The 25,303-nt window shown below is 42.2% G+C and overlaps 1 protein-coding gene across 2 annotated transcripts in view; it reads right to left on the bottom strand.

The window, feature by feature from the left end:
* Positions 1–1,079: 1,079 nt before the first annotated feature.
* The window catches only part of fcho1 (FCH and mu domain containing endocytic adaptor 1), a 57,895-nt gene continuing 33,671 nt past the window's right edge, over positions 1,080–25,303 (bottom strand). For both annotated transcript variants that reach the window (XM_015970929.3, XM_054752158.2), the window contains 25 exons: positions 21,834–21,925; positions 18,964–19,038; positions 17,621–17,762; positions 17,264–17,416; positions 16,203–16,307; positions 12,689–12,787; positions 12,454–12,550; positions 12,243–12,360; positions 11,254–11,278; positions 10,354–10,414; positions 8,402–8,586; positions 8,221–8,245; positions 8,039–8,095; positions 7,435–7,486; positions 6,889–7,013; positions 5,064–6,092; positions 4,555–4,661; positions 4,271–4,463; positions 4,076–4,190; positions 3,823–3,978; positions 3,604–3,736; positions 3,239–3,435; positions 2,643–2,707; positions 1,905–2,072; positions 1,080–1,241 (listed from right to left, as the gene is read on the bottom strand). In XM_015970929.3, coding sequence (XP_015826415.3) covers positions 1,213–1,241; positions 1,905–2,072; positions 2,643–2,707; positions 3,239–3,435; positions 3,604–3,736; positions 3,823–3,978; positions 4,076–4,190; positions 4,271–4,463; positions 4,555–4,661; positions 5,064–6,092; positions 6,889–7,013; positions 7,435–7,486; positions 8,039–8,095; positions 8,221–8,245; positions 8,402–8,586; positions 10,354–10,414; positions 11,254–11,278; positions 12,243–12,360; positions 12,454–12,550; positions 12,689–12,787; positions 16,203–16,307; positions 17,264–17,416; positions 17,621–17,762; positions 18,964–19,038; positions 21,834–21,925 — 3,603 coding nt within the window. In that variant the 3' untranslated portion in view covers positions 1,080–1,212. The remainder of the gene's footprint in view (positions 1,242–1,904; positions 2,073–2,642; positions 2,708–3,238; positions 3,436–3,603; positions 3,737–3,822; positions 3,979–4,075; positions 4,191–4,270; positions 4,464–4,554; positions 4,662–5,063; positions 6,093–6,888; positions 7,014–7,434; positions 7,487–8,038; positions 8,096–8,220; positions 8,246–8,401; positions 8,587–10,353; positions 10,415–11,253; positions 11,279–12,242; positions 12,361–12,453; positions 12,551–12,688; positions 12,788–16,202; positions 16,308–17,263; positions 17,417–17,620; positions 17,763–18,963; positions 19,039–21,833; positions 21,926–25,303) is intronic.

Here is a 25,303-nt window from a genome sequence, read left to right on the forward strand (position 1 = left end):
AGAGAATCTGACCTTTGACCTCATGCTGTTACTCAGATAAAGTCTTATATTCTGTGTAAATCAAATAGAAAATTCTGTGTCATTTGGGAAATTTGTGGATAATAAATTATATATACATATATCTTTATATGGTGTAGAGAGTGTGTGCTTTGTGGCCTTTCCCGAATCCTCTGATGCTGTACTTGTCAAAATAAACACTTTGATTTGTAACCAATTCAATTTGTTTCCAATCTGAACTGTTAAATGTGGAAAATTTAGTTGTTACAGTTGACGTCGCTGCCTTCAGAAAGCTAAACAGTCACAATAAAAGTCCTATTTATAGCGACTAATCTGATTTGACGATGTCATTTGTTTGGTTGTTATTTTTTTTTCACCCTCTGATTTTGCTGTAGCAATGATTTATTTAAGGCTTTGTGTAACTTGTGCCTGTCACAGTAATTTGCCTTAAAAGTGCTTTGAAAAAAGTTATTTGTAATGTTTCGTAAGGCCGTTTTAGACTTTGGCGGAGGAATATTTTTATTGAACTAGGCTCTTACAAGTATACTGAACCATTATATGTGTGTATTTCTAAACCTGTTCTCGACTACACTAACTGGCCTAAGGACAGATGATGGTCTGTAATAAACTACATAGTTCAGCTGTATTTTGTATTTGGTCACAATGTGTAATAAACTGTTGTAAACTCAAAGGTTTGAACACATTTAATCTTTTATTTGAACAGAATCTCCATTTGGACCAAACTATTTTTATATTCCTACACATTGGTAGAGGTTCTTCAAACACGCTTCATTAATCAGGCTGTAATAAAGATACAGTATTTACATCATTTAAATAACCTGGTTTCCATGGCAACCCAGCTTTGGACTATAATGAGTCATAATTACAATGTATAATTGACAAAAATGTAATTTAGCTTGATACAAAAACAACAGACCCGACTCAACAGAAATGAGGTTTCCTACTGAAAAAAGTGAACAATGATACACACACACACACACACACACCTTAAATTAAAGGAGTAGAAGAATGATGTTGGTCCAAAAGCAGCAGGACTTTGTCAGTAGTAAGTGCACGTTGTCCTCCACAGCTGAGCTGATGTTGGGAGTCGAGGAGCGCCGTCTCACCGGGAAGTAGCTCTTGGCTCAGACACATAAAAGTGCAAAGTTCTCTGAATCGGCAGCGACGCGTCTTTCTGATGGTCCTCATGACGATTCACAAAGAGCAACCTGCGATGTACTTCCCTGTCAAAGAAATAAACACAACATGTTATAAAAAGGGAAGTGCCCAAAGGTAGAACCAACCGTAGAGTCAATGGAACCAAAACTACTTCATGTTTCAATACAAAGGTTTATGTTCCAGCTGCTGACCGTTTCCTGGCAACATTCACTGAAGCCACAAGACCGCAGCTTCTCCTGCGTCCAGCTAAGATTTTCCTTTGTAACGAGGTAAAATAAATTTAGTAATGAGTGCAGATAAGACAATGGTGCTAATTCAACTCTGAGCAAAGGAAACAAAACAAACTAGGACAATAATTTGCAAAGAGCAGCCCGCTATTTAATTCCTTGTCAAATTAGGAAAATAATCCATGTAAAAACAAAGATGTGATGCAAACAGAGAACTTCAACAGCTTTAATTTACTTTTTTCAATCATTAAAAACTATTTTAATCAAAGTTTGCTGCTGTAAATGCCAACCTTTTATCAGTGATTCTAAACTAAATGAAACTATTATAGAATGTTTGAAGCTCTGAGAACACAACAGTTAAGAATAAACTCAGGGAGCTTTTATTCCTTCTGACTTCTAGGTCATCTACATGTCTGTTTCTCTTTAATGCGACTTTATGGTAACAACCCTAAAAACAACAATGCAGGAACAAAACCTGGTTTCTCTGTTTGAGTTTATCACCTGTGGCGAATCTCTTCTTGACCAGCGACATGCGGTAGCGGCTGCCCACCAGCTCCACGTCCACGCCCGACAGTGAGGCCCCGGAGCCCACAAACTGAACAGCCAGGCTGGGTGGCGGGCCGCAGGGGGCCTCCAGGCACTGCCAGCTGGCACACAGAGTCCCCGAGCCTGACACAAATACAGAACTGGTTCTAAAACCATGGCCCCGTAAACCAGAACGTACATCTACATTTCTGCGTTCATCCTTCCCTACATCACCATCACAAATAAATCATTTTATTTTGTCAATTTACAAAAGATTTGAACTTTACATAAAAGGAAAAGTGAAGGTAGCAGGTGAAGGTATTCATAAGCTTTAAATATTTCACTTTCCTTCAACTTACTAGAGAAAATAAGTTTCTGCTATTAAACATTCTAGAGAGATGGAGTTTATAAAATACAAGCAGCATTAAATCGGTCTAAATGAAGTCTGATTTCATTTATTCTACTCTTATTTGCTCTGCATGAGGCCGACTGGAGCAGCTGCTGTTCATAACAACAAAACACCTTCAGCTTCCTAAAACGCAAAAACCGAGGTGAGCAGAAAATTTGACATGACTCTGATTCATTGTGCATTTTCATTCTCACACAACTTGGACTGAAAAATAAGCAGTGAAGCGGAAAAACAATGCAGATTTAGATGATCTGGTTTTTTAACCCATCAAACCAAAGGGTTCAAAATAAAGTCGAGCAGCTGACCTTTGCTGTGGTTGGTCGGGGAAAGGTTGGAGAGTTTCCACAGAAGCCGACGTTCCTCAGAATTCCTGCACAAGCAGAAAGGAAGTTAGTACAGACTGACCTGACTTATCTCCATGGACGTAATTTTGAGGGGGGACAGGGGGGACATGTCCCCCCCACTTTTTCCAAAGTCAAGTTTTGACCCCTGCACTTTTTACCATCCAAAAACAATATTACGCTATATTAAATTGACACTGGTTGAGCTCTAGGACCAAGCGGAAAACAACCGTTTGTGTTGAAGCCTGTTTCCCATTAGAACATACTGTAAAGACCCCCCCCCCGTGTCCCCCCCACTTCTAAAGTGAAAATTACGTCCATGCTTATCTCCACCATGTTTGTAGTCCCAGAACTTGATTCCACCGTCAGAAATGTTCGACCCAACTCCATCATTCCATTGTTTTTGTCAGTAAATAACAGTCTAACGGTTCCTGGTTCTGCTTATACAAATATAAACACATTCTCAGCTGATGTTTAATTTATGCTTCGGTTACATTTATTTGGTAAACAACAGCTCGGTCTCAAGAACACCCAGTCATCCTGCCTCCATCGCTGCTCACCAGGAGGCGGGCGGCTGGCACTGCAGGTCGGTGGCGTTGTGATCCAGAGGCAGCAGCACCTGGACAGCGGTGAGCTGGGTGGAGGGCGCGGTGGCGGGGCAGCAGTGATAATCCAGGGACACACGGGTGACCATGCCGCTCTGCTGACACTCAGCTGACAGCAGGAGAGGAGCCCGACCAGGATCCTGGGACGACACCTGAACAAACAATCAGCTGAGGGTCAGAAAGGGTTTTACTAACAAAAGTATTTACCTGATAACTACACTTAAATTTAAAGGTATTCCTTTCAATTTGAAGTTTTCCAGATTAAACAGTTATACAAAAATTTAAAATCATAAAGCAGCAGAACTCTCCTAAATCCTGACCTGATACTTGAGCAGACCGACGTTGTAGTAGGAAGCCTGAGGGTTAAGCTCCGCCTCTTTCTGAAGGTACAGCTGCAGAGCCTGCATGTTGAACCAGAAGTCTCTGGTGTCCGGGTCGCTCTGGGATGGATCACTGAGTGGACAGGGACACAACCAAAGCATGACAAATTGATAGCAGAGAGAATGGATCTGTGATGTGAAGAGCAGCAGACAGCTCACCTGTATAGCAGCTTCTGATTGGGCAGGAAGTGATTGATCCTGGAGATGTTGACCAGCCTGAAACTGAGAACAGGAGCGTTGGGATTGGCAGTAAAAATCCGGGTGATTCCTGCAGGGAAGGACATCGTTAGGTCGCCGATGATCTTCACAAGACATCTGAGGGAAGAAAGACACGACACATGAGATAAATGTTTCTTTGGATCTATTAATAATCTTTCATTAAACAGCATAAAGCTGTCGGCTTCGCAGAGACCTGTTGTGCTGTCCTCCTTTAAAGAAGGCATTGATATATTCCGTTATTGCAGCTGCTACAGGCCACGCCTCCTGCGTGCTGAGGGAAATGGGACTGGGCCCTCTGGATAGATGCACTGAGCACATTTAAAACACAATGAAGCATCGTAACAAACAGTCTGGCTGTGATGAAATCGTTGCTTCTCGTGTGGCTTACATGTTCTCTGTTGGTGGTCCTGGTGCTGGTAGGGCAGCGGCGAGGCTGGACCCACTCGGGCAGGGCTGGGTGCTCGGTTCTGCACCCCCCACTCACCCTCTCTGGCCTGAGGCCACTCGCTGGGACTGGAGGAGGAAGAGGAGGTGAGAGAAGGGCTGGGCTCCGGCAGCGGAGAGGAACACAGAGACCTCGACTGAAACACAAGAGTGGGACAATATGAAGACGGACGTCCCGAAGACGAGTCTTTAATCAGAGGTTAAAAAATGGAGCAACAGGGGACTCACTCGCTCACAGCTGCTGATATGGCCCGAGGTCCGCTTGGTCCGGGTCGCTCTGTGAGGAGCAGCAGCCATGACCTCAGATATGTCCGGTCTGTAGTTGTGTTTGGAGCCTTAGAGACACAAACAAAACTAATCCACACAGATCCCAAACTACAACTCAGACGACAGAAGTTACAATCAGAGAGGAGAACAGGGAGCTGGCAGAGCTGACTAGCACCAAACGTGACGATGCTTTACGTGTGCGGATTCAGCCGCTGCTGTCCTAATATCTCCAAAGGTTTTCCTCTCTAGTGAAGCAGAACTAGACCAATCCTAGACAGTCTGCCTCACCGCACCAGAGCCAGAGCAGAAAATGTACCTAATAGACTTAAACAATATAATAATGGCAGCTTTGGATAGATTTAAAGGCTCTGTAAAGCATCAATGTGAAGCTAGAGAGTGTGAAAGTGGTCAGGGGTTATTTTACATCTGTGTTAGAAAGCAGCAAAAGACCAGAGGAGATGACTTGGTACCCCTGTGAGAGCTGATACTGCAGGTGACCGGAGTGTTCAGATCCAGACAATCTTCGTCTTTATCTGTGGAGAAGCACAGATCTTCCTGAGGACCCGAATGCCTGGTGAGGGGAGGGGCGTTCCTACGCGGCTCGCTCTCTGATGAGCGGTGTTTCCTCCTCTCGCCGCCTTCCTGTGATTTGGAGCCGCTGGCCTCATTAAAGGGGTTGTGAACAGAGTTCCAGGTCATCAGCTCCTTCTTTGGCTGAGCTGATGGTAAAGGAGCTGAAGCTGCATCCAGTCCCAGTCTGTTGCTGGAGCCGCCATGCGAAGATGGCATCGTCCCAGCTGCTGCAGCCAGTGACGACTGGTGTGTTGGACTGCCAATCATCGTGATGGCGAACGGGTCGTCAGACGTAACTGGAGGAGGGAGGCTGCAGTCTCGTTTCCGCTCTCGTTTGTTCTCCTTCTCTTTGCGAGTGGAGCAAGAGGAGGAGGAGGAGGAGGAGGAAGGGGCGGGGAGTGTCTTTGTGTCAGCAAGAGGGATGGAAAACGGGTCCCTGCGAACTTCCTTCCCTCTGACCTCCTGGGACTGGCGAGCAGGCAGGTGCGTCCAAGCGTCAGACAGGTTTAACGTCTCCGGGGTGACAGTCCTGTCAAAAGCAGCGAAGAAGGGGTCCTCAGGTGGAATGTGTTTGCAGTTCCACACTGACGACTCCACCTCGGGTGGGGGGAGAGACTGAGGGAAAGCCGGGAACCGAACAGACGAAGGATCCACATCTAGGGGGGCGCGTGATGGATGGGACAAAGCTGCAGGCCATACGGTGGAGGAGTCAGCGTGAGGGTTAGAGCACGGCTCATGGAAGGCAGAAAGGAAAGGGTCCACGGGTCGGCCCAGAGTTTGTGTCTGCTCTTTGCTCTGAGACACCGGGGGCCAAGCGGCCCAACCCGTCAGCTCAGGGGACAGCCCAAGAGGCTGATGGGAGGGCGAGTCGAGACCAGAGTCCTCAACGTTATCCGGTGAGGAAGAATCGGAGGAGAAGGCAGCATCTGGACAAAATAGCAGAAGACGAAATCAGCTGTGATGTCTAAACCAAAAACAAACACAACATTAGACGTTATACTGATGATTTTAGGCTGTTCTCTAGGAGACATCTCCACTCATCTGTGACTATAATAACAATAATAATAATAATAATAATAATAATAATAATAATAAAGGCTCAGAGAGAAAATATCTGTATTTGGTGATTTGCTGAAAGAAGGGAATCAAATACGCCCGAATCAATGCCAAACAGATTATACATCCAATTTATTTATTAAAACGCAAAAATCAGCAGCTCCTTCTTTACATTGCAACCTTTTTAGGACAAAATTTAATCTAAAAATAAACTATTAGTGCTTTTTTATAGCTTTTAAAGACAGAATGAAAGTGTTTAGGCAATCGATTTTAATTATTAACTAAAGTTTGACATGTGCAGAGTCTGCCCTTTGATGACAAATTAAAGACTATTAAATAACATTTATGTTGATATTAAATATTTTTCTTTATTATAATTTAAGCAACACAAACTTTCTCTCAGGTCTCATGATTCAAGTGTTTTTATGAAGTCTCTAAAGTAATAGCGGAGTGTCTTTTAACAACAGTTTGTTTCTGTCGTGCTGATCCATCGTCATGGCTTCTTGGGATTTACGATGAACTGTAATCATTTTCCAGCTGTGCCCGATTTCACTTCCATGACAAGTAAAAATGTCCACCGTAAAAAACATTCATTAAGTTCTTCTATTTGTGTCAAAATAACCTAAAAAAAGAAGCTAAAAATGACTGAATCTAAACTTTTCTTACATTCAGAAGCACCAAACGTGTTCTGCTCTCGGAGCTGTTCGCGGCTGTCGAAGCTTTTGGACTTGAAGGCCAACTCCAGCGGAGGTCCAAACAGACTGTCAGAGCCAGACGCTGCTGAACTCAACCTGAAGGAGAAAACAGTCATGACCGAGCGATGAGAAGAGGGGCGTCAGGGTTGAGGAAACACAAAATTTCACATTATTATCATTATGAAGAGCAAGAAAGTAATCGTGTGTCTCAGCGGGGTCTTTACTTAACATTTTAATAATGCAAAACAATTATTATATTTAAAACAGCATCAGAAAAGAATACTTTTATTTGCAAGATTTAGTTTAAAGTCTAACTAAAATATTTGGTTTTCTCATCTAAAAAGAAACAGAAAGAGGAAAGTGTGTAAAAAAAAAAAAACCCTCATAAAGATCAGGCTGAAAGATGCTGGCGGCTGAAAGCCTGAGGGGAAAATCCGACCATTCCACCTCCAAATCTGCATTTGTTCACCTTTAAGAGGTGGAGGAAGTGATGAAGCAGAGGGCAGAAACATCTCACCTGCTGTGATCGGGGCTGGACGTGGACCTGCGCATGCTCTCCTGCTCTCCATCTGCAAACAGACAGCACATCATGAGAGAGAAAGGGCCTCGGAGCGGACGACGCTGCCTAATCAGAACTAATCAGCAACGCAGCGTCGTTTGTCACAGAGGTGGGGACAGGCTAGACGAGGTGAGACAAGACGACACCAGGGAAAAACCATCTTCCTGTGATAAATACGAGCCGTTAACCTGGTCTCACTGCTGCTTATGTTGAGAAAGGGCATTAATCAGATGCTGCTCATTAATCCTGCTACCTCTGGATTGACGAAGGAGAGACTTCCTCCCGCTCCACTTTAACCTGCTGACAGCTAACGACCCCGCGGGTGATAAAAGGAGGATCTGGAGCGTGAGGAGAGTTGCCTGAGACTAATGGAGAGGAGCAGCTTGTGTTAAGTTAGCCAGGGGAGAGATTTGTTGTTTGCAGGGAGCCGAGCGAGCCGGAGGCTATGAGATCCTCCATGAGGGTCAAGTTAAGGCCATAAAAGTGAGCGGTAAATGAACATAATTTCAGTGACGGGGATTGTAAATCCTCATCGCAGCTTTTAATTGGACCGATGACTCACCCCTGTGAGAGGAAGCCTCACTCTCCTCTAATCGGACTCCTGCTGCACTCGAGTTTCCTGCAGAGACAAAAACAGCAACTTGACTATCAGAAATAAAAGATGCAACAGATCGTGTTCCACATAATTCCCTTTATGAGTGAAAAGTTAAGCTAAACATGAACAGAAACACATGCAGAACTCACTGGGGAGATGCCGCTTCACTGGATTCTGGAAATCAAGAGAATGAGACATAAAAGAGAAGTTATTCAACATTTTTATTAAAAATGTAAATATTACCCAGCTTTTTCTGTCTGTGAGAATCGTCCTTTCAGTTTGTTTTTATGATGTTTACTAAAAGCGTTGGGCCAAAGAGCGACGACCCACCTGCTGTTGTGCTCTTCTGTTGGGCGGCAGAGTGAGCGCCCAGACGGTGGCCTTCAGCTCCTTCTCCGTGGCCACAGAGCTGCTGCTGGCCTCCGGTCTGATCTGGACGTGGAACTTCTTGGGCTCCTCATCATCGAAGTCTGAGTCGCTGGAGTAGAAGTTGTTCTCTTTTTCATCAGAGCAGCGTTCAGGAGGAAACGAGTCAAGAATAAAAATAACGGTTTTGGTGACGAAAAGAAAAAAGGCCATTAAAAGTTTAATTTGAACTATAAATCTTCTACATTTAGAAATACAGACGTGGACAAAATAGTTGGTGCCCTTCGGTCAACGACACAAAAACCCACAATGGTCAGAGAAATAACTTGAATCTGACAAAAGTAATAATAAATAAAAATTCTATGAATGTTAACCAGTGAAAGTCAGACATTGATTTTCAACCACGCTTCAATGGAATTACTGAAAAAATAAACTTATAGACCAGGCCTGGACATAAATGACAGTACCCCTAACTTAATATGTTGTTACACAACATTTTAAGGCAATCGCTGCAATCAGACGATTTCTGTAACTGTCAGAGACTTCTGCAGCAGGTATTTTGGCCCACTCCTCATGAGAAAACAGCTCCAGGTGTCTCAGGTTTGAAGAGCGCCTTTTCCAGAAGGCACGTTCCAACTCCTTCCAAAGATGCTCAACAGGATTGAGGTCAGGGCTCATAGAAGGCCACTTTAGAATAGTCCAGTGTTTTCCTCTTAGCCATTTCTGGGTGTTTTTCACTGCATGTTTTGGGTCATTGTCTTGTTGCAAGACACTTGACCTGCCACTGAGACCAAGCTTTCTGACACTGGCCAGCACATTTCTCTCCACAGTCCCTTGATAGTCTTGAGATTTCATGTACCCTGCACAGATTAAAGACACCCTGTCCCAGATGCAGCAAAGCAGCCCCAGAACCTGTATGGTCGTTAAATCAAACATCTATGCGTACCCGCCATTGGATGTTGGTTGTTGTGTGAAGACACAGATGTGAGCATGCCATACTGTACTGATTACAAATTCCACCAACTTGTTGTGTGGTCATTAATAAAGGAATCTGAATCTGAATTACTTGTGTCCTACCAAAACACAAATTAGAGCTTTATAATTCTTCACATAAAAAAACCACAAATGTAGAAAATTGTGCAGAAAAATGGAGAAAACTCTCTAATCCCCTGATGCATTAAAACACTGTTTGGAGGAATTTAGAGTCTGTTCATCAAAATCCCAAGAATAAATGTGTTGCAGACGGAGTTTAACACACGACTAAGGATAGTTTCAAACTGCAGGCAAAAGTGCATGAAATCTGATTTATTTCCCCACATGTGACCCATATCTGAACAGCACAGATCCCATTTTTTCAAATCTGACCAAGGTCACTTTCGTATGTGGTACTGATTCCAGTGCATATCTGATGTCTTTGAAAGTGACTGCAGTGATCATGTCGAATTAAAACCGTGTCCTATGTCACCGAGTCAGCTGAGGTGAGCAGGTGTGTTGATGCTCTCGAGGAGAAGCGCTGACAGAAGGACTTCAGGAGGGGCTTCTCCATGAATGAACGTAATTTCGGAACATTTTCGGTGAATTATAATTCGAGAAGACGGCGGGAAAAAGGAGTAAAATAGTTTACCTCTTCACATCACAACTCCGCCCCTCACTGGAGAGAGCTTGATGTCGCACTTCAGTCATAATGTCAACAGCCACACGAAAAAATCTGGTTTACTCAAAAAATCAGAATTGAGCAACAGGGCCTGCAGTGTGAATGAAACCCAAGTCTAGATTATAACATATTTATGAGTCTAAAGTCTTTGAATAATCCAGCAGAAGAGAGGATGACTTAAACACGGATGCTTTTAAGTAGTGTTTGGCTATTTTTTTCCCTAAATATCCAGATGCATCAAGCAGGAGCAGAAAAAGGATATCATTGTGAGTGCTGTCAGCTCTGATGACAAATCCCTCATCATCCATTTCCAGCGGTGAATTCTGTAGTAAACAGAGCAGAGGGAGGCAGACAGCAGCCGAGTCAGCAGAAACAAACGGTGCATTTCTGACACCCAGAAGCATTAACACACCATCTTTCAGAGCTCTAACAGAGCGTTCTCTAAGCGTAGCTGATTGAGTAAATCGACCTTACAGACGATGCAACACTGATGACACAAGTGTGGGTTTAGTTATTCCTACAAGTACAACCACTGTCCTTGTCAATAGATGTAAGACAGAAACTGAATTAAAGGTCAACCCAATTGTTTGGGTGAAAATTTTGTTTTTTATTAGTGAATACGTCATGTAGAAAATGTTTTTTTTTTTTATAAAACCCTCCCTCGGCTAAGCAGTTGCCTCTGTCGAGTGTTTTCAGAAACATGAAACTTGTGAAAGTATAAAATTTCGGCATCAGTGGCTCTGTGATGCTCTGTTTTATGCTCTGACTTCTCATTAGCCTGTTAGACGGCTGTTTGGCAGTGTTTAAGTCCTTTTACACACACACACACACACACACACACACACACACACACACACACACACACACACAAGCATGTACAGATACACACATGGCTATGTGCTGTCCATGTGCTTGGAAGATAACCTCCCAAATGTCTTCTGGGAAGTACAGGAATAAAAATGGGAAACCCCACACCATCCATGACCCTAACCCATCACACACTCATGACTCTTCCCAACACCACCTCGCACAACAACACACCGTTTTTACAGATTTTACGCCTTCAGAATACACACACGCACAAACGAGCCGTCTGCTATTTAGGGCAAAGATTGACAAACGAGCTTTACGCAGATGAGTGTGAATTACGTCAATTACTTACCAACGTGTCCATGACAGCCGAGTCCCTACGAACCCAGAAAAAAAAAACCACAGGAGTTTATTAAACTTTTCAACAACAGCTCAAAGCAAAGCTCTATTTTTTGATTGAGCAAAACTTTAAACTGAAATCAGACATGACCAAAAGTCCTAAAATGGTGATTCAAATGTTTGTTTTTTCCATCCATCGATCTAGGCTGTTATCAGATGCTGAATGTGAATTTGACTCAAAAATCAACACTGTGAGAATTAAAAGTTGCAAAAAAATTATATAAAATCATTCTGACAAAAATCTCGTCACACAGCAGTAGGATCAAGACAGGAATATCGCAGGAAGTTCAAACATTCCTGCACCGCCAAAATACACACATTATGATTTTACATAATGAAATTCCAAAGGAGTGCATTAACCTAATAGTTAATAAACTAGAAATTATGTTATGTAAATCAATAAATAAACAAGAAATCTCATTAAATACCTTACATAAATGAAAGAGAATATTTTATCTTTGTTTGAACTGAAATCAGCTGTTTGACACCAAACTGCAACCACATATAAAGAAGACATGATCCGTCCTGCACTTAAATGTTCCTGTTGTTTTACAAACCTACAGACTCATTCTTGTTACGCTGTTTTTGACATCAACTGCAAGGTGTCAAACATACAAAACTGTTGTTAATTAAACACTAGAGTTACTGAATTTACATCAGATTCTAACAAGTTGAATCGCTTTATTCAGTCTTCAGTTAAACTGGTGCACAGGCTGTCAATCATGTCCTTGCTGTTCAACAATATTCACTCTGACTGAAATATAGTGTTCAGACATGATTTTGACATCTAGAATTTCATCATGATGAGTCAAGAAAACGAAAACTTCAGTGAATTTATTCCAATTTCCTTTCTATAAACCACTCGGTTAAAATACTGATTTAACCAGGTAAACACGGAGGGCTTTAGGTGTGTGTGTGTGTGTGTGTGTGTACTACACTCACGTAGAGTCTGGCTCCTTGTCCCTCTTGCCGAGGCCAGGGATCCTGAAAGTTTTAGCTCGAGTCTTTTTCCCACCCTCAGGAGTCAGAGCTGTCATGTACTCCTCAAACCCAACCAGAGCTGCAGACAGCAACACAAACATTATCTAAATGATGTTTGGAGTGTGAGTGTGTGTGTGTGTGTGTGTGTGTGTGTGTGTGTGTGTATGTATACCTGGTTTGTCTTTGCCCGTGCCTTTCTGCTCAACAAATTTCTGAATGAGTATATCGATGCCGATGTTTTCCACATTCTGTTTGAATTCCTCGTGAACCTGAAGTTTATTTTTAAATAAAGTACAATTTATAAGAAAGTTTTTAGTTTTCACTGCCAGAATAAATATTGAAGTCACTGAGAAAAAAAAAACTTTCCTTAAGTGCTCCATGATAAGAGCAGATCGGCTCCAACCTACCTGTCCCACCTGGACATGGGTGTCCTCTATAGAGTGAGAGTAACTTTTGATCAGCTGTCTCATCTGACGCAGATGAGCTTCCTCAATCTCCTGAAACCTCTACACACACGCGCACGCGCACACACACACACACACACACACACACACACACACACACACACACACACACACACACACACACACACAGGAGAGTAACATGAAAAAAGCAGAAAATTTTCATATAGAAAATCTACCCAAATATGTTTTATAGACAATAAAATGTGTAGCCTTTATAGACTTCATTTGTGTAGTTAGATACCTTTAAACACTATAAATGGCATGAATGCAACTGCTTAAAGCAAATTATGTCCATCCATCCATTTTCTGAACCCGCTTTGTCCAAGCAGGGTCGTGGGGGTGGGTGGGTGGGGGGGGGGGGGGGGGGGGGGGGCTGGTGCCCACCTCCAGTGGTCAATGGCCAATCAGGCGGGGTACACCCTGGACAGAGAGCCAGTCCATCTCAGGGCAACACAGAGACACACAGGACAATCAATCATGAACACACACACACACTTAAGGACAATTTAGACAGACCAATCAACCTAACAGTCATGTTTTTGGACTGTGGGAAGAAGCCAGAGTACCCAGAGAGAACCCACGCATGCACAGGGAGAACACGCAAACTCCATGCAGAAAAATCCCAGGCTGGGAAGCGAACCCAGGACGTTCTTGCTACAAGGCAACAGCTCTAACCACTGTGCAGCGCAAATTATGTCCAATTATTAAATTATTCACAATTTAAGCTCTCTCTTCTTAAGAGAGAGCTGAGCCGGAAGGCAAAGCTCTCGATTTACCGGTCGATCTATGTTCCCACCCTCACCTATGGTCACAAGCTTTGGGTAGTAACCAAAAAGAACAAGATCTCGAATACAAGCGGCCAAAATGAATTTTCTCCACAGGTTGTCTGGGCTCTCCCTTAGAGATAGGGTGAGAAGCTCAGTCATCCGGGAGGGGCATGGAGTAGTCCCGCTGCTCCTCCACGTCGAGAGGCGCCAGTTGAGGTGGCTCGGGCATCTGGTCAGGATGCCTCCTGGATGCCTCTATGGTGAGGTTTTTAGGGCATGTCTAATTGGGAGGAGATCCAAGGGAAGACCCAGGACACGCTGGAGGGACCATGTCTCTTGGCTGGCCAGGGAACGCCTTGGGATTCCCCTGGTAGAGCTGGCCCAAGAAGCTGGGAGAGGGAAGTCTGGGCGTCTCAGCTTAGGCTGCTGCCCCAACGACTCGACTCCGGATAAGCGGCAGAAAAATGGATGGATGGATGGATGGTTGGATAGACAATTGATGAATTTAGAATATTCAGATTATCCTTAAACAAAGACGCCATTTAGAAGAAATAATAATAAAAAAAGCTTCAGGGATGCAGTGGGTCATCAGGAGGACTGCTGGAGTTTAGCTTTTAATTTGGTTGCATCATTTGTCACCGCCTGCTTTAGGCAGACTTGATGAGGTGATTCTAGGCTTTGCTGAGGACATAAGCCTGTGAGTAGATTTTTCTTTGTGTGCATGTTCTTGTTTCTTTGAGCCAATTATTATACATTTTTATGAGGTGTACGAGTGTGTGTGGGGGTTTCCCAAACACCTCAGTGCAGCCTGGTGAACAGACACCGAGAGAAAAAGACCAGCACAGCTTTCGTCTACATGAATTAGTTTAATCGTGCTCTCAGATCAGTTTCTCTTCTCCTTTTATTTAGTCTGGTTATTGGGAGCAAACATGGCACGCTGTTATTTAGTCTGTTTCTACCTGTTTCTATCTGTTCCTCTTTTTCATCTGCTCGTGTCTTGATGAGGAAACCGCATTTAGTTTCAGTAAGGATTCAAAGATGAATTCAGACTGATTTTATCTGACACAAGAAACTCTGGTTTCAGCTTGTTTTCAGACTAGCTCATTTGGTAACCGGGACATAACAGGATTTCCTCTAAACTCTCAGCTCATTACGACAAAACTCTTTAGAAAATAAAGAAGCTTGTAGATTTTTTTTCCTGTTTGCAGTAGATCAGAGGCAGGGTTTTGGTACTGGAGGTTTCTCTAATATTTCAGAAGCGTCTGGTTACCTGCGGGAAAAGATGCCTTGTTGAAGATAAAATGAGCTAAATTAGCTTAACTCACTCAAAGATGATAAAAAATATATTCATTGATAATTTATATTTGGTTTGTTTCTTAAAAACTCACCCAAACACCAAATTGTGTATTAACCTTATTTTATGACCAGTAATTATAATTCTTCACAAGTGTGTGACACACATTTTTGAGCCTTTAATGAACACATAAACATAGTTTAAAAACATTTTTCTACACATTTTTAAAGTAGGTCAGACTGTCTATGCAGGGCTGTAGTCAGGGGCGGCGTTAGGCCCGGCTACTTGGGCTGAAGCCCCGGATGTTTCATGAAAAGCCCCGGATCTAAATCGCGGAAGTAACATGCAGTACCAAAGTCCAACAGAGAGGGAGCAGCTGGCAGTAGTTTGTATACAGCCTGCCTGAACCTCCACCACTGAAGAAGAAGCCCTTCAGCAGCCGGCTTCTTCTACACTCTCTGCCTGAAACGCATGAGTGAAGATTGACATAAGGACGTTTTTTTAGACACAAAGTACAACGACAGAACCCCAGCTTTGATGAGACTGGTGTTGACTCAGGTTTGAGTCTTATTTGAAAATATTTGTTGTGCTGCTGGTTTGCCTAAAGTTAGCTTATCAGGTAAAGTTGTTGGAGAAAGAAAGGGAATATGTACTATCATCTCACACTAAACACTAACAGGAACAATACTCTGCCCTGAAAATGCTTAATATGTAGCTTCAGATTAAAAATTATGTGTTACAAGACAAATATATATGATGTTGACTAGTGCGTGTCATGTGTGTGTGCGCGAGCGCGTGCGTGCGTGTGTGTGTTAAGCCCCGGATCTTCTTCAGTCCTAAATCCGCCCCTGGCTGTAGTTATAAACCACGGTTGCAACAAAAGGTAAAGTAAAAAAGTCAGTTTTTCTTTTGGTTTAACCGTCCGACCTCATTAAAACGTGTCACTAAAAACCAAAACAGGATGTGTTCTTTTACTCTCTCTTATTTCTGTGGTACCTGGGAGAACGCTTTACTCCCCCAGGTAACGCGCTCCTTCCTAATTAAGACCAGACCTCCCCCTTCAGAACCATTACAATAGGTAATTGGTCACAAGGATTCCATTTATCAGTTCAAATGTAAAAACACAGAGGCGCTCATTAGGATTTGTTAAATATTCCCATGGAAACAGCAGCCGTAGCCATGGAAGCATGGAGGCAGTGATTAAAGGTAATGAGCAGGTTGCAGCGTTTGTGAGGAGACGGGTGGGTGTTTTAAAGTCAGGGGTCGAGGTTTCCTTTTTAGGAATGACGTGATGTTAGACAACAAAAGAAGGGATAAGAAGGGGCTCTCTTGTGGTGGGGGTGGATTTGATAAGGAAGAAAGGGGTGGGAGATCAATGGCTGGAGTCACAGCTGACCTGGGCAGATTCACTCATCTTCTGCTCAAACTCTCCTCCCACACGGTTGTATTTCTCGATGCTCAACGCAAACGACTCTGCCGCTTTCTTAGACTTCAGCTCCGCCTAGTGAGGAGAAAAGGAAAATGATGCTAATGAACAAGACAATAAACCATATTTCAGTAGGAACTAATGCTGGCTTCAGTTAGTCAGGCTGTTGAATTAAAAGCATGTAAATAAAACATTCTTTTCTGCTGTGTGAATCACTCAGACTAGAGTAGCTCATTACAGACATAAACAATGATAACATGACTTAAGAAGTGCTCTTCAACATATGTTAAAGGCAGTTCTAATTGGTTTAAGCCATTTGTCGGCTTTACCACTTTAAATTTACAACTCTTAACGATTCACGCTTTTTTTTAACTGTTGTTTCTATTTACAGCTGTACAAACTTCCAAGGATAGCCCAAAGTGTGGAGCCTGACTCGCTGACATTGGGGGGAAAAGTATGTTGATAATTATAGAGCTTTATTGTTGTAGAACTCCCCACCACCTCCTTCAGCCCTTTCAGAAGGTCACTAATGCACTGCCAAGCCAGCGGACAGATATACGGAACTCTCCAGTAGGTTCCGAGTCATGTTCAAAGCCTTTTCCAGATGGACGTGTCACAACGCATCCCCCAAGACATCTGGTAGGCATTCTGACCGATGCTTTAACTACCTTAAATATATTTTTTTTGTAGTGAAAGAGCAAGTCTGAATGGTTCAGCTCTTCCATCATCTGAACGAAATTACTTTCAGCTACCCGTATTCACAATGTCAATAACTTAGGCCACTACCTGGAACTCACAACCACGAGATATAGTCACCTTTAGACTACGCCTCAGGAGCCCAGAAAACTTAAACTCCTGATTTCATGGATCAGCTCCTGGTCAGAATCAGGCTTTATGACACGGTCTTGAGTAACACTCACATTACACATTTAACCAGTGTACCCAGTCCAACTAAACCTCCCAGTCTCATAAATAATCAACATGCAACAAAGATAAAACTGCAAAAAAGGAAAGAGGAAGTTGAGTAGAACCTTCTCCAGTTCTTTTTGTGGCGCTCCCTCCTTCTTGAGCCGATCCAGCTCCAAACACTTGGTGTGGTAACCCTCCTTGCATTTCTGAAGGTGACCGCTCTGAACCTGCAGAGCCTGCACCGCCTCCACTGTCCCCACCATGTCCTCCTTTGTCTGGTGGACAAACACACAGAGAGCAATACATGGACATGCTGGCCCATTCAAGATGGACCTCAATAACTTCAAGGAACATGCAGCAAGTACCACGATGGAGAAGAGAGCTATTTGATTTCCTGTGAGATAAATTTGATCAGAACAAAATGTAAAAGAAAAAACAACAACAAAGGAAAGTTGGCGTTTTTATCCGGGGAAAGCTACCTTGCGATGAGTTTTGACCTGCTCGTCTCCATACTTGTTGATGTCTCGGATGAGGTCGTTCATCTTCTTCATCAACTCGAGGTGACAGAGAGCCAGTTTGTCTGAAGACACCCTGAACACGTCCCACATGGGTGCAAAAGTCCTAAATAACACCAGGCTCATTACACACACACACACAAGGCTACAAAAATATTTTGCATATCCAAAAGTCAAAAACAAGGACACATCCAGAACCTTTTTATGTTTTTATTTAGCTCAAGCTGAGACTTGTGACCTAAATACTGCTGAGGTTAAGGGTTGTTAAATATTTAAATACAAGAGGGCATGATGATAACACAGACAGCTTTAACTCACTCCTCTATTCATGTTCGTTTATGAATTTTTTTTACATCAGTTTTAGTGAAATAATTCAATTTAGAATTATTTTCAGTTTAATCTGACTTCTGGAGATCATCTAAAGACTTCAGACTTAACCGGCATCAGGTTGCCAACACTAACTTTGGATAGCGCTGTACAAAAGAAAAAACAAAAAGCTAATACCAAAAAAAATTCTTTTAACAAATTGTGGTTGTTTTTTAACTCTAGAAATTCCTAATCAATGCGGAAAATTATTTGAGAAAGTAAATTAAGAACAACTGACATTTTATACATGATTTTTTTTATTTGACAAAAAAAGAAAATAAGAAAAAAGCTGCTCATTAATTTATTTTTTGTATGAAATTGTTTTTCATTCAGATTTAATTAGCAAGAATCAAACAATCCACTAATCCTAATCAGGTTTTAATTATTGCAGCTAAAACTGAATAAATGCAATCATGAGACACGGTTTTCCAACTGAGGCTGATCAACTTTTAACATGAGCAAATTATAGATATGAACACGGACATGTCTAATTCACTGAACCTTCAAGATACGACAGAAGCTTTTGCAGACACAAGAAACACAAAATTATTTCTTTGTCCTCATTTGCAGAGAATATGTGATTCTGCATTTATGTTCTTGTTTTCAATCTTTATGTTTGCATAAATATTGTGTAAAAAATCCATAAACTGTACAGAAAACAGCAGACAAGGCATCATGTTATTCATAAATATGAACATTTGGTGATGCAGATGGTGCTCATACAAATGTCATATGTGAATATATGACCATTACACTGTATAAATACAGAAACAGCGCCACCTGGGGGAATAAATCCTACTGTAAGTGTAAGAGGAAGGATGATTAGATAAAGGCTGTAGGGGCTTTGTGTGTGTGTGTGTGTGTGTGTGTGTGTGTGTGTGTGTGTGTGTGTGTTTGTGTGTTTGTGTGTTTGTGTGTGTGTGTGTGTGTGTTAAACTCACCCCAGCTGGCTTCCATTGCTGGCTATTTTAGCAAGTTTGCACATCGACTTTGAGTAAGTCTCCTCGATGGCGGCCCTGCAAAGCACAAGACACACAAACTACTTCCATACAAGCAGGTCTAATGAAGAACTTTCAAAAAGTCTTGAGGAAATCTAGAATATATGGATGTAGCTAAAGTAACCCTTGATGGTGGTGGTGGTGGGTGGGGTAGGGGTTAGCATTCATGACATCACCCACTTTGACTCACGACCGCAGGAGGGTGTACTGATTTAGCATCCGGGAGAGAGCAGAACGCTTTTCAGCTAGCAGAAGCTAACCATTAGCTTTAGCAACTCCACAATATGACCAAACACATTTTGACTTGTGCTGTGTGGAGATAAAACATCAATGTTGCATTTTGTCTCCCAAGAAACAAAGGCAGTGGATGAGTCACATTGTTGATGGCTAATCAGAGGAGAGACGTTTGCATTTAACGAATATTAACGAGTAAGATTCGTATTTCTGTTGTTTTCTACCCACCACTTCTCCGACAAACATTTGCGCCTTGAAACAGGAGCTCAAAAGCATTTATTTACACATAAAATTATTCATAAGTCATTAATTCATGATAAAAACAAGTGAAAATCACTTTAAATTGAATATTTCTGCCCAAAACCGTAATCATATCTATCTTCAGATGAAAACTCTGCTCCACATTTATTTAGGCATTTATGTGGCTGATAGCTAAGCTGAAAAACGTTGTCAGCAAATTACTACGTGGGTGCACTGCACTGGTCTCCAGCTGTGGCAGCTGCATCTCCACCTGACTCAGCCACTCCCCTGCTGATATGACATGTTAGAGCTCAGAGCCGCTTGCCTCCTTGAAAAAAATGCCCTCTTCCCCTTTTCATCTAATGATAGTGATTAACAGGAAATTCTCCAGAATGCTGCAGAATCTGTGTCTGCTTTTCTCCTGAGCGGAAAGTCTACTGTGAGTGTGTGTTATTGCGCACTGTTTCCCTAACAGGAAGTGTGGACGAATTAAGTCTCCACTCATGCCTTGACTCTCACTTTAATGAGGCTTTAAAATACTAATTTTGTTGCAGAATGATGGCAGCTGAGGGCTAATAATGTCTGGTACTTCCAACAATATTCACACAACATAATCAGATCAATAGCGTCTTATTTAAAAGCATTCTTTATGTAGGACTACCCCAAACCACTCCAAGAAACACATAAATGCCAGAAATCAAAACAAGCATTCAGGACGTTGACAGCAAAAGAGGACATTTATCCAGTTTTCTTTCCTCCATCTTGCAGCCTCACACTCTAACTCACAGTGCTCCTGTATCATTTCCTGACGACTGATTTGTTTTCTGCTGCTGCACTAAGGTAGATAAGTGAAACCCCCCCCCCCCCCCCCCCCCCCCGTGAGGAATGTGCACAAGTGCCCTGAATCAATGTCACGATTATTCAGTGGTCTAATGGACAGCCTGCTCTTTAATTTCCAGCACCAACTCCAGTGGGAACCTCCAATCTAAGTCTTTAAATTAAACCCTTTACTTTGAAAGAGATTCAATATTTTATTGCCTGCAGAGGTTATAAATTGCAGGTGTTTTTGCAGGGCAGATACTGCATTTTTAGCTGTTAATAGAATTCAAGACAAAAAGAGAAATTGTATAATAAATGAAGGGGTTTTCCCTAATTTTAATGACCATTGCAAGCACATTGTATGCATCAGCCTAAAGGGGTTCACAATTGACAAGAAGGGTGTTTTCCTGTGCTTATGAATTTAAAGAGCAAGTCACCCCCTACCAGAGTCTCACTCCACTCCCACTTCCTGTTTGAAAAATGCCACAAATGTTGTTGCCTGGCAGACCGAGAGGGTGGAGCTGCTAACACACACACACACACACACACACACACACACACACACACACACACACACACACACACACACAACATTGTGACATCATACACACACACACACAGGCTCACAACAACATTGTGACATCATAATGTACCAACTAATATCATAGTGTACCTCTTAGCCAATAGTGAGGGCAGGTTTAAATTTAAATGTATTGCAGAGTTTTTACCTGAAGACTACACAACACAGACAGTTTTAGGCAGAATATTTAAATTTTAACTAAGATGCACTTAAGTGCCAAAGTTTTGACCACACATGTCTACAGCACAGTTAGACACTCCTATATATAGTTTATAAAATAAAAAAATAAAAAAGTTGATTTGAGGGTGACGTGCCCTTTAAATGTCATTAGATTTTGCCCATAAACTCAATTGAATAAAAACAAAAGTATATTCTGGCTCATTGGTTTAGAAGTAATTCAATGTTGTAAAAGTGGCAAAATAATGTGATCAGTTAACCCATCCATCCATTTTTGGCCACTTATCTGGGGTTGGGTCATGGAGGCAGTAACCTAAGCAGGTAGGCCCAGACAACAGTTAACTGCAGGGCCCAACTTTGAGTCAGTTTTCAATATTTAGGCAGCATGACTTAAGGGTGAGTGCCTTATTTTATTAAATCAACAGAGATCTATTAAAATGTGATCTTTGCAGTATCTGTGGCAGGCAGAAGACTGCAGGTAGAGCCCAACAGAGACAGACTTACGAAGGTGCTTCCTCTGCAGTCTGCTTTCTGCTGACAGGACTTTAAATCTTCACAAATTGCAAAGGCCTCACAGAATACAGCAAGGGATGAAACTCTAAACTGTTCATTTATAACCTCTGAGTGTTTCATCCAGCCTTGGCACAGACTCTCATCTCCTTTCCCGCAAAGTACAAAATCAGAAATGACGAATTTCTCCCCTCAAGCTCCCATCACCAATACCACCTTCACAGAGAAAATCACAAGTACACACAAACTTTACCTCTCTCGGACAAACTCTACCAGTTCTTTTGCTGCCAGCTGGCCATGCTTCATGTTGTGGTAAAGCACGTCAAAGCCGGCATTCTTCTCCCCCTGCAGAGGTACAAATAAAAAACACACCTTCTGTTAGCAGAAAGTCAAGAAACAGAAACTGACGTGATAATGTTAACCCTCTCAGGCTCAAAATAGGTTTTGATAAAACCAGGTAGGTAGGTTTTTAACGTTGCAATCTGCAATTCCTGCCTCCAGCGGGTTAAAGAGAATGATGTTACATGGTGCTCCTGTGTTACAGCTCAGCTGTGCAAAAATAAAGTAACTATATAAAAATAACTTTTTGAGCTTAATGAATTACTTGGAGCAAAATTTGTGAGTAACACATCCAAATGTGTTCATTACAAAGAAACACAACACCGAATAAGTTATTTAAACTGACAATAGTACTTCTCTTTTCTTCGGTTCTTAGGTGTGTGATACTTTCCTACATACTTTTGTGATTTACAAATGCAAAGATTTAATTAGTTATAAAAAACACTCGATCACAGCGCTACTAGCAGCATGCTTCACTTTGAGGCACTTCTATCTGGTGCTTTTTTCTCTAAGGTCTGATGTCTGATTGTTTTCCTGAGGATGTCCTAATGTACACCGTAGAGGATCTTGTTAGTTACCAATCGATCATGACTACGTCATCATCCCTGCTTCACAAAATCTTCAACATGTCAGTTTATGAGTAGAAATAATATCTCACCCAGTCTTCCCTCCCATTTCCTTGTGGTTAGTTCATTTTTAAACATCGTGTCTTGAGTTAATCTTGAGTAATAAACAGTTTACCTATATCTGAAATTATGTGATGGCTGAATGTTGGTGTTTGGGTTGAGGCCTTTGCGTAACTGATAAAAATGCTTGTAAGATAAATAAATTCACCCTTTTTAGCTTATCCCAAAGCACTTATTTTTACATTAGACAACTTTTGAAATAATTTGATGCAGAACATGAAACATGCTACAAGCAACATGCTCTAAGTGAGCACACAATTTTCAAAAACTTCCATTTCTACTTTCCAGCATGTGAGCTGATGCATTTTTACAACTTTCAACTAATATGCTAGATTTAAAATAATTTATGTCATTTCACACGTGGTAGTTGCAAGAATTACACAGGTCAAAGTGAGATGTTTCCCACCACCTCACAATCAGTGCAAATAGCCTTCATTATGTAGTGACTTAGGTCACCATTATCATAACAGTAAAATAAAAAATAAAAAAAGACTAAATAAAAAACAATAAGTTATTTAAACTTGATAGGCAGATAAGTGCTGTGGTCCAGTCTGGTTTTACGGCAACTGGCAAGGGTCAAACAATATCTACCTACAACTGTCTTTGAACATGTATTTATTTTAACATGCTGTTGCCAGATTTCTGTATGGAGCACGTAAGTGGGAGCATGTCACTCCCCTACTGACAGCTTTGGACTGGCTACTGGTGGAGTTGCATCTTGTTAAAAATTCTGGTCCTTGTTTTCCAATCCCTGTCTGGATCAGCGCCACCGTATTAAGGCTCCCTGACCCATTGCGTCCCTGCAAGATCTCTACATTCGGGTCAGAGTGACCTTTTGGTGGTACCGCGATCAAAGCATAAGTCTAGGGCATGGGCGGCGCCGGGAGGTAGCTAGGGGTTGCTAAAGCAACCACAAGATTGGGCCAAGCAACGGCTTAGCAACCCCAACTCTTTAACGTAGGGCTGGGCGATCATATGATCGCACTTTGAGATCACGATCATTTTCAGTTCGATTACGGTGATCAGCTGGGAGTCTCGATCAAAAATAACAGATGTGTGCAACCTCAGTAGGGGGCGCTAACACTCCATGCGCGTTGGTTGCCCACCCCCATTTAACAAAAAGAAGAAGCATTTGCAATTACACTTTTCCTGCTCCGCTACTTCGATGAAGAGGTTTAATAAGCAGAAAGGCCAAACGTGGAGCTGACGACAGCGAAGTAGATCCCAGTCATGACTCGGAGTTGTCTTCTGGAGATGAAGACATTGTTCAGAAGAAAAGTTACTCAACGTCAGTAGTGTGGCGGTGGTTCGGGTATCTCAAAAGTGACATTGAGCAAATCAAGCCGACATGCAAGGTATGTCGGCGAATGGTGCCTTCAAAAACTGGCAACACTACGAATCTATTTAATCATCTAAAGAAATATCACCCAAGTGATTATACAGAGAGCATGAAAATGCGAGCAGAGTCTGGACAACTTGTTAGCTTGTCTCAAAGTAGACTTAGCACTAGCGCGGCTGCTAGTAGTGGTCCAGCCGGCACTGGTGGTGCAGCTGCACATTTTCAGCTGTTGCACCGTATGAGCAGAACTCAAAGAGAAGCAAAACCATCACAAAAGCTATAACTTTTTGTATAGCAAAAGACATGATGCCTCTGAACACAGTAGAGAAAGAAGGATTTAAGCATTTAATCAAAGTGCTGGACCAGAGGTACGTAATACCCAGCTGAAAGTATTTTTCTCAAACTGCACTGCCACAGCTGTATGATGAATGCAGAGAAAAGCTAGAGATGGAGCTCAAAGACGTTTCATTCTTTGCAACTACCACTGACCTTTGGTTGAGTCATTCATCTGAGCCATTTTTGAGTCCAACAATACACTACATTGACAAGGAGTGGACTCTTCAAAGCACATGCCTGCAGACAGCATATTTTCCGGAGGACCACACAGCTGAAATCATCAGTCGGGGACTGGAGGATGCACTGGAATCATGGAACCTAAGCAAAGACCGCCAGGTGTGCATCACAACCATCGACATAAATATATGGACAATGGGTTTCATATATATATATATATATATATATATATATATATATATATATATATATATATATATATATATATATGAAAATAAAACCAGTTATTAATGATCCAACTCTACTTACCTAGCTAATTCGGTTTAAAACAGCGCCTCTAGCTGGAAACCGGAAGTGACGCACACGGAGGAAAACATTTGACTCTACTAAGCAATGGATTCACAGCAGCAGGACGAGGCGCCAGAATTCGAACACGAATTTACATTTACTTATAATACTGAAGGTGCACAGACATACAGCTTAGAGCCAGCAGCAAGAGTGAATAAGAACAGGCAAAACAGAAGTAATTTAAATGGTGAAAGAAGAGCTATAGAAACGGATGTAAGCCCCAATAAATAGCCCGGCATAAATCTCAAAATAACACCTGGAAACTACACTAAAGAAGGAGAGATATTCAAGTGTTTTCTAAAATACAAAAACAAACATTAGCGCTAGCCCCTCAAGAGAACACAGCTGTGTACAAAATCACGTTATGAACTGGTGAAGCAGGTGGTTGAAACCCGTCCCTGCAGGACACCATGTGTGAGGGAGGTGGTAGAGGATCGAAACTTGGAAACGGCCACAGAGAAGGAACGCTCAGACAGATAAGAGGAGAGCCACTCCAGT

Source organism: Nothobranchius furzeri, chromosome 8 (genome assembly GCF_043380555.1).
Source record: "Nothobranchius furzeri strain GRZ-AD chromosome 8, NfurGRZ-RIMD1, whole genome shotgun sequence".
NCBI classification, from domain to species: domain Eukaryota; kingdom Metazoa; phylum Chordata; class Actinopteri; order Cyprinodontiformes; family Nothobranchiidae; genus Nothobranchius; species Nothobranchius furzeri.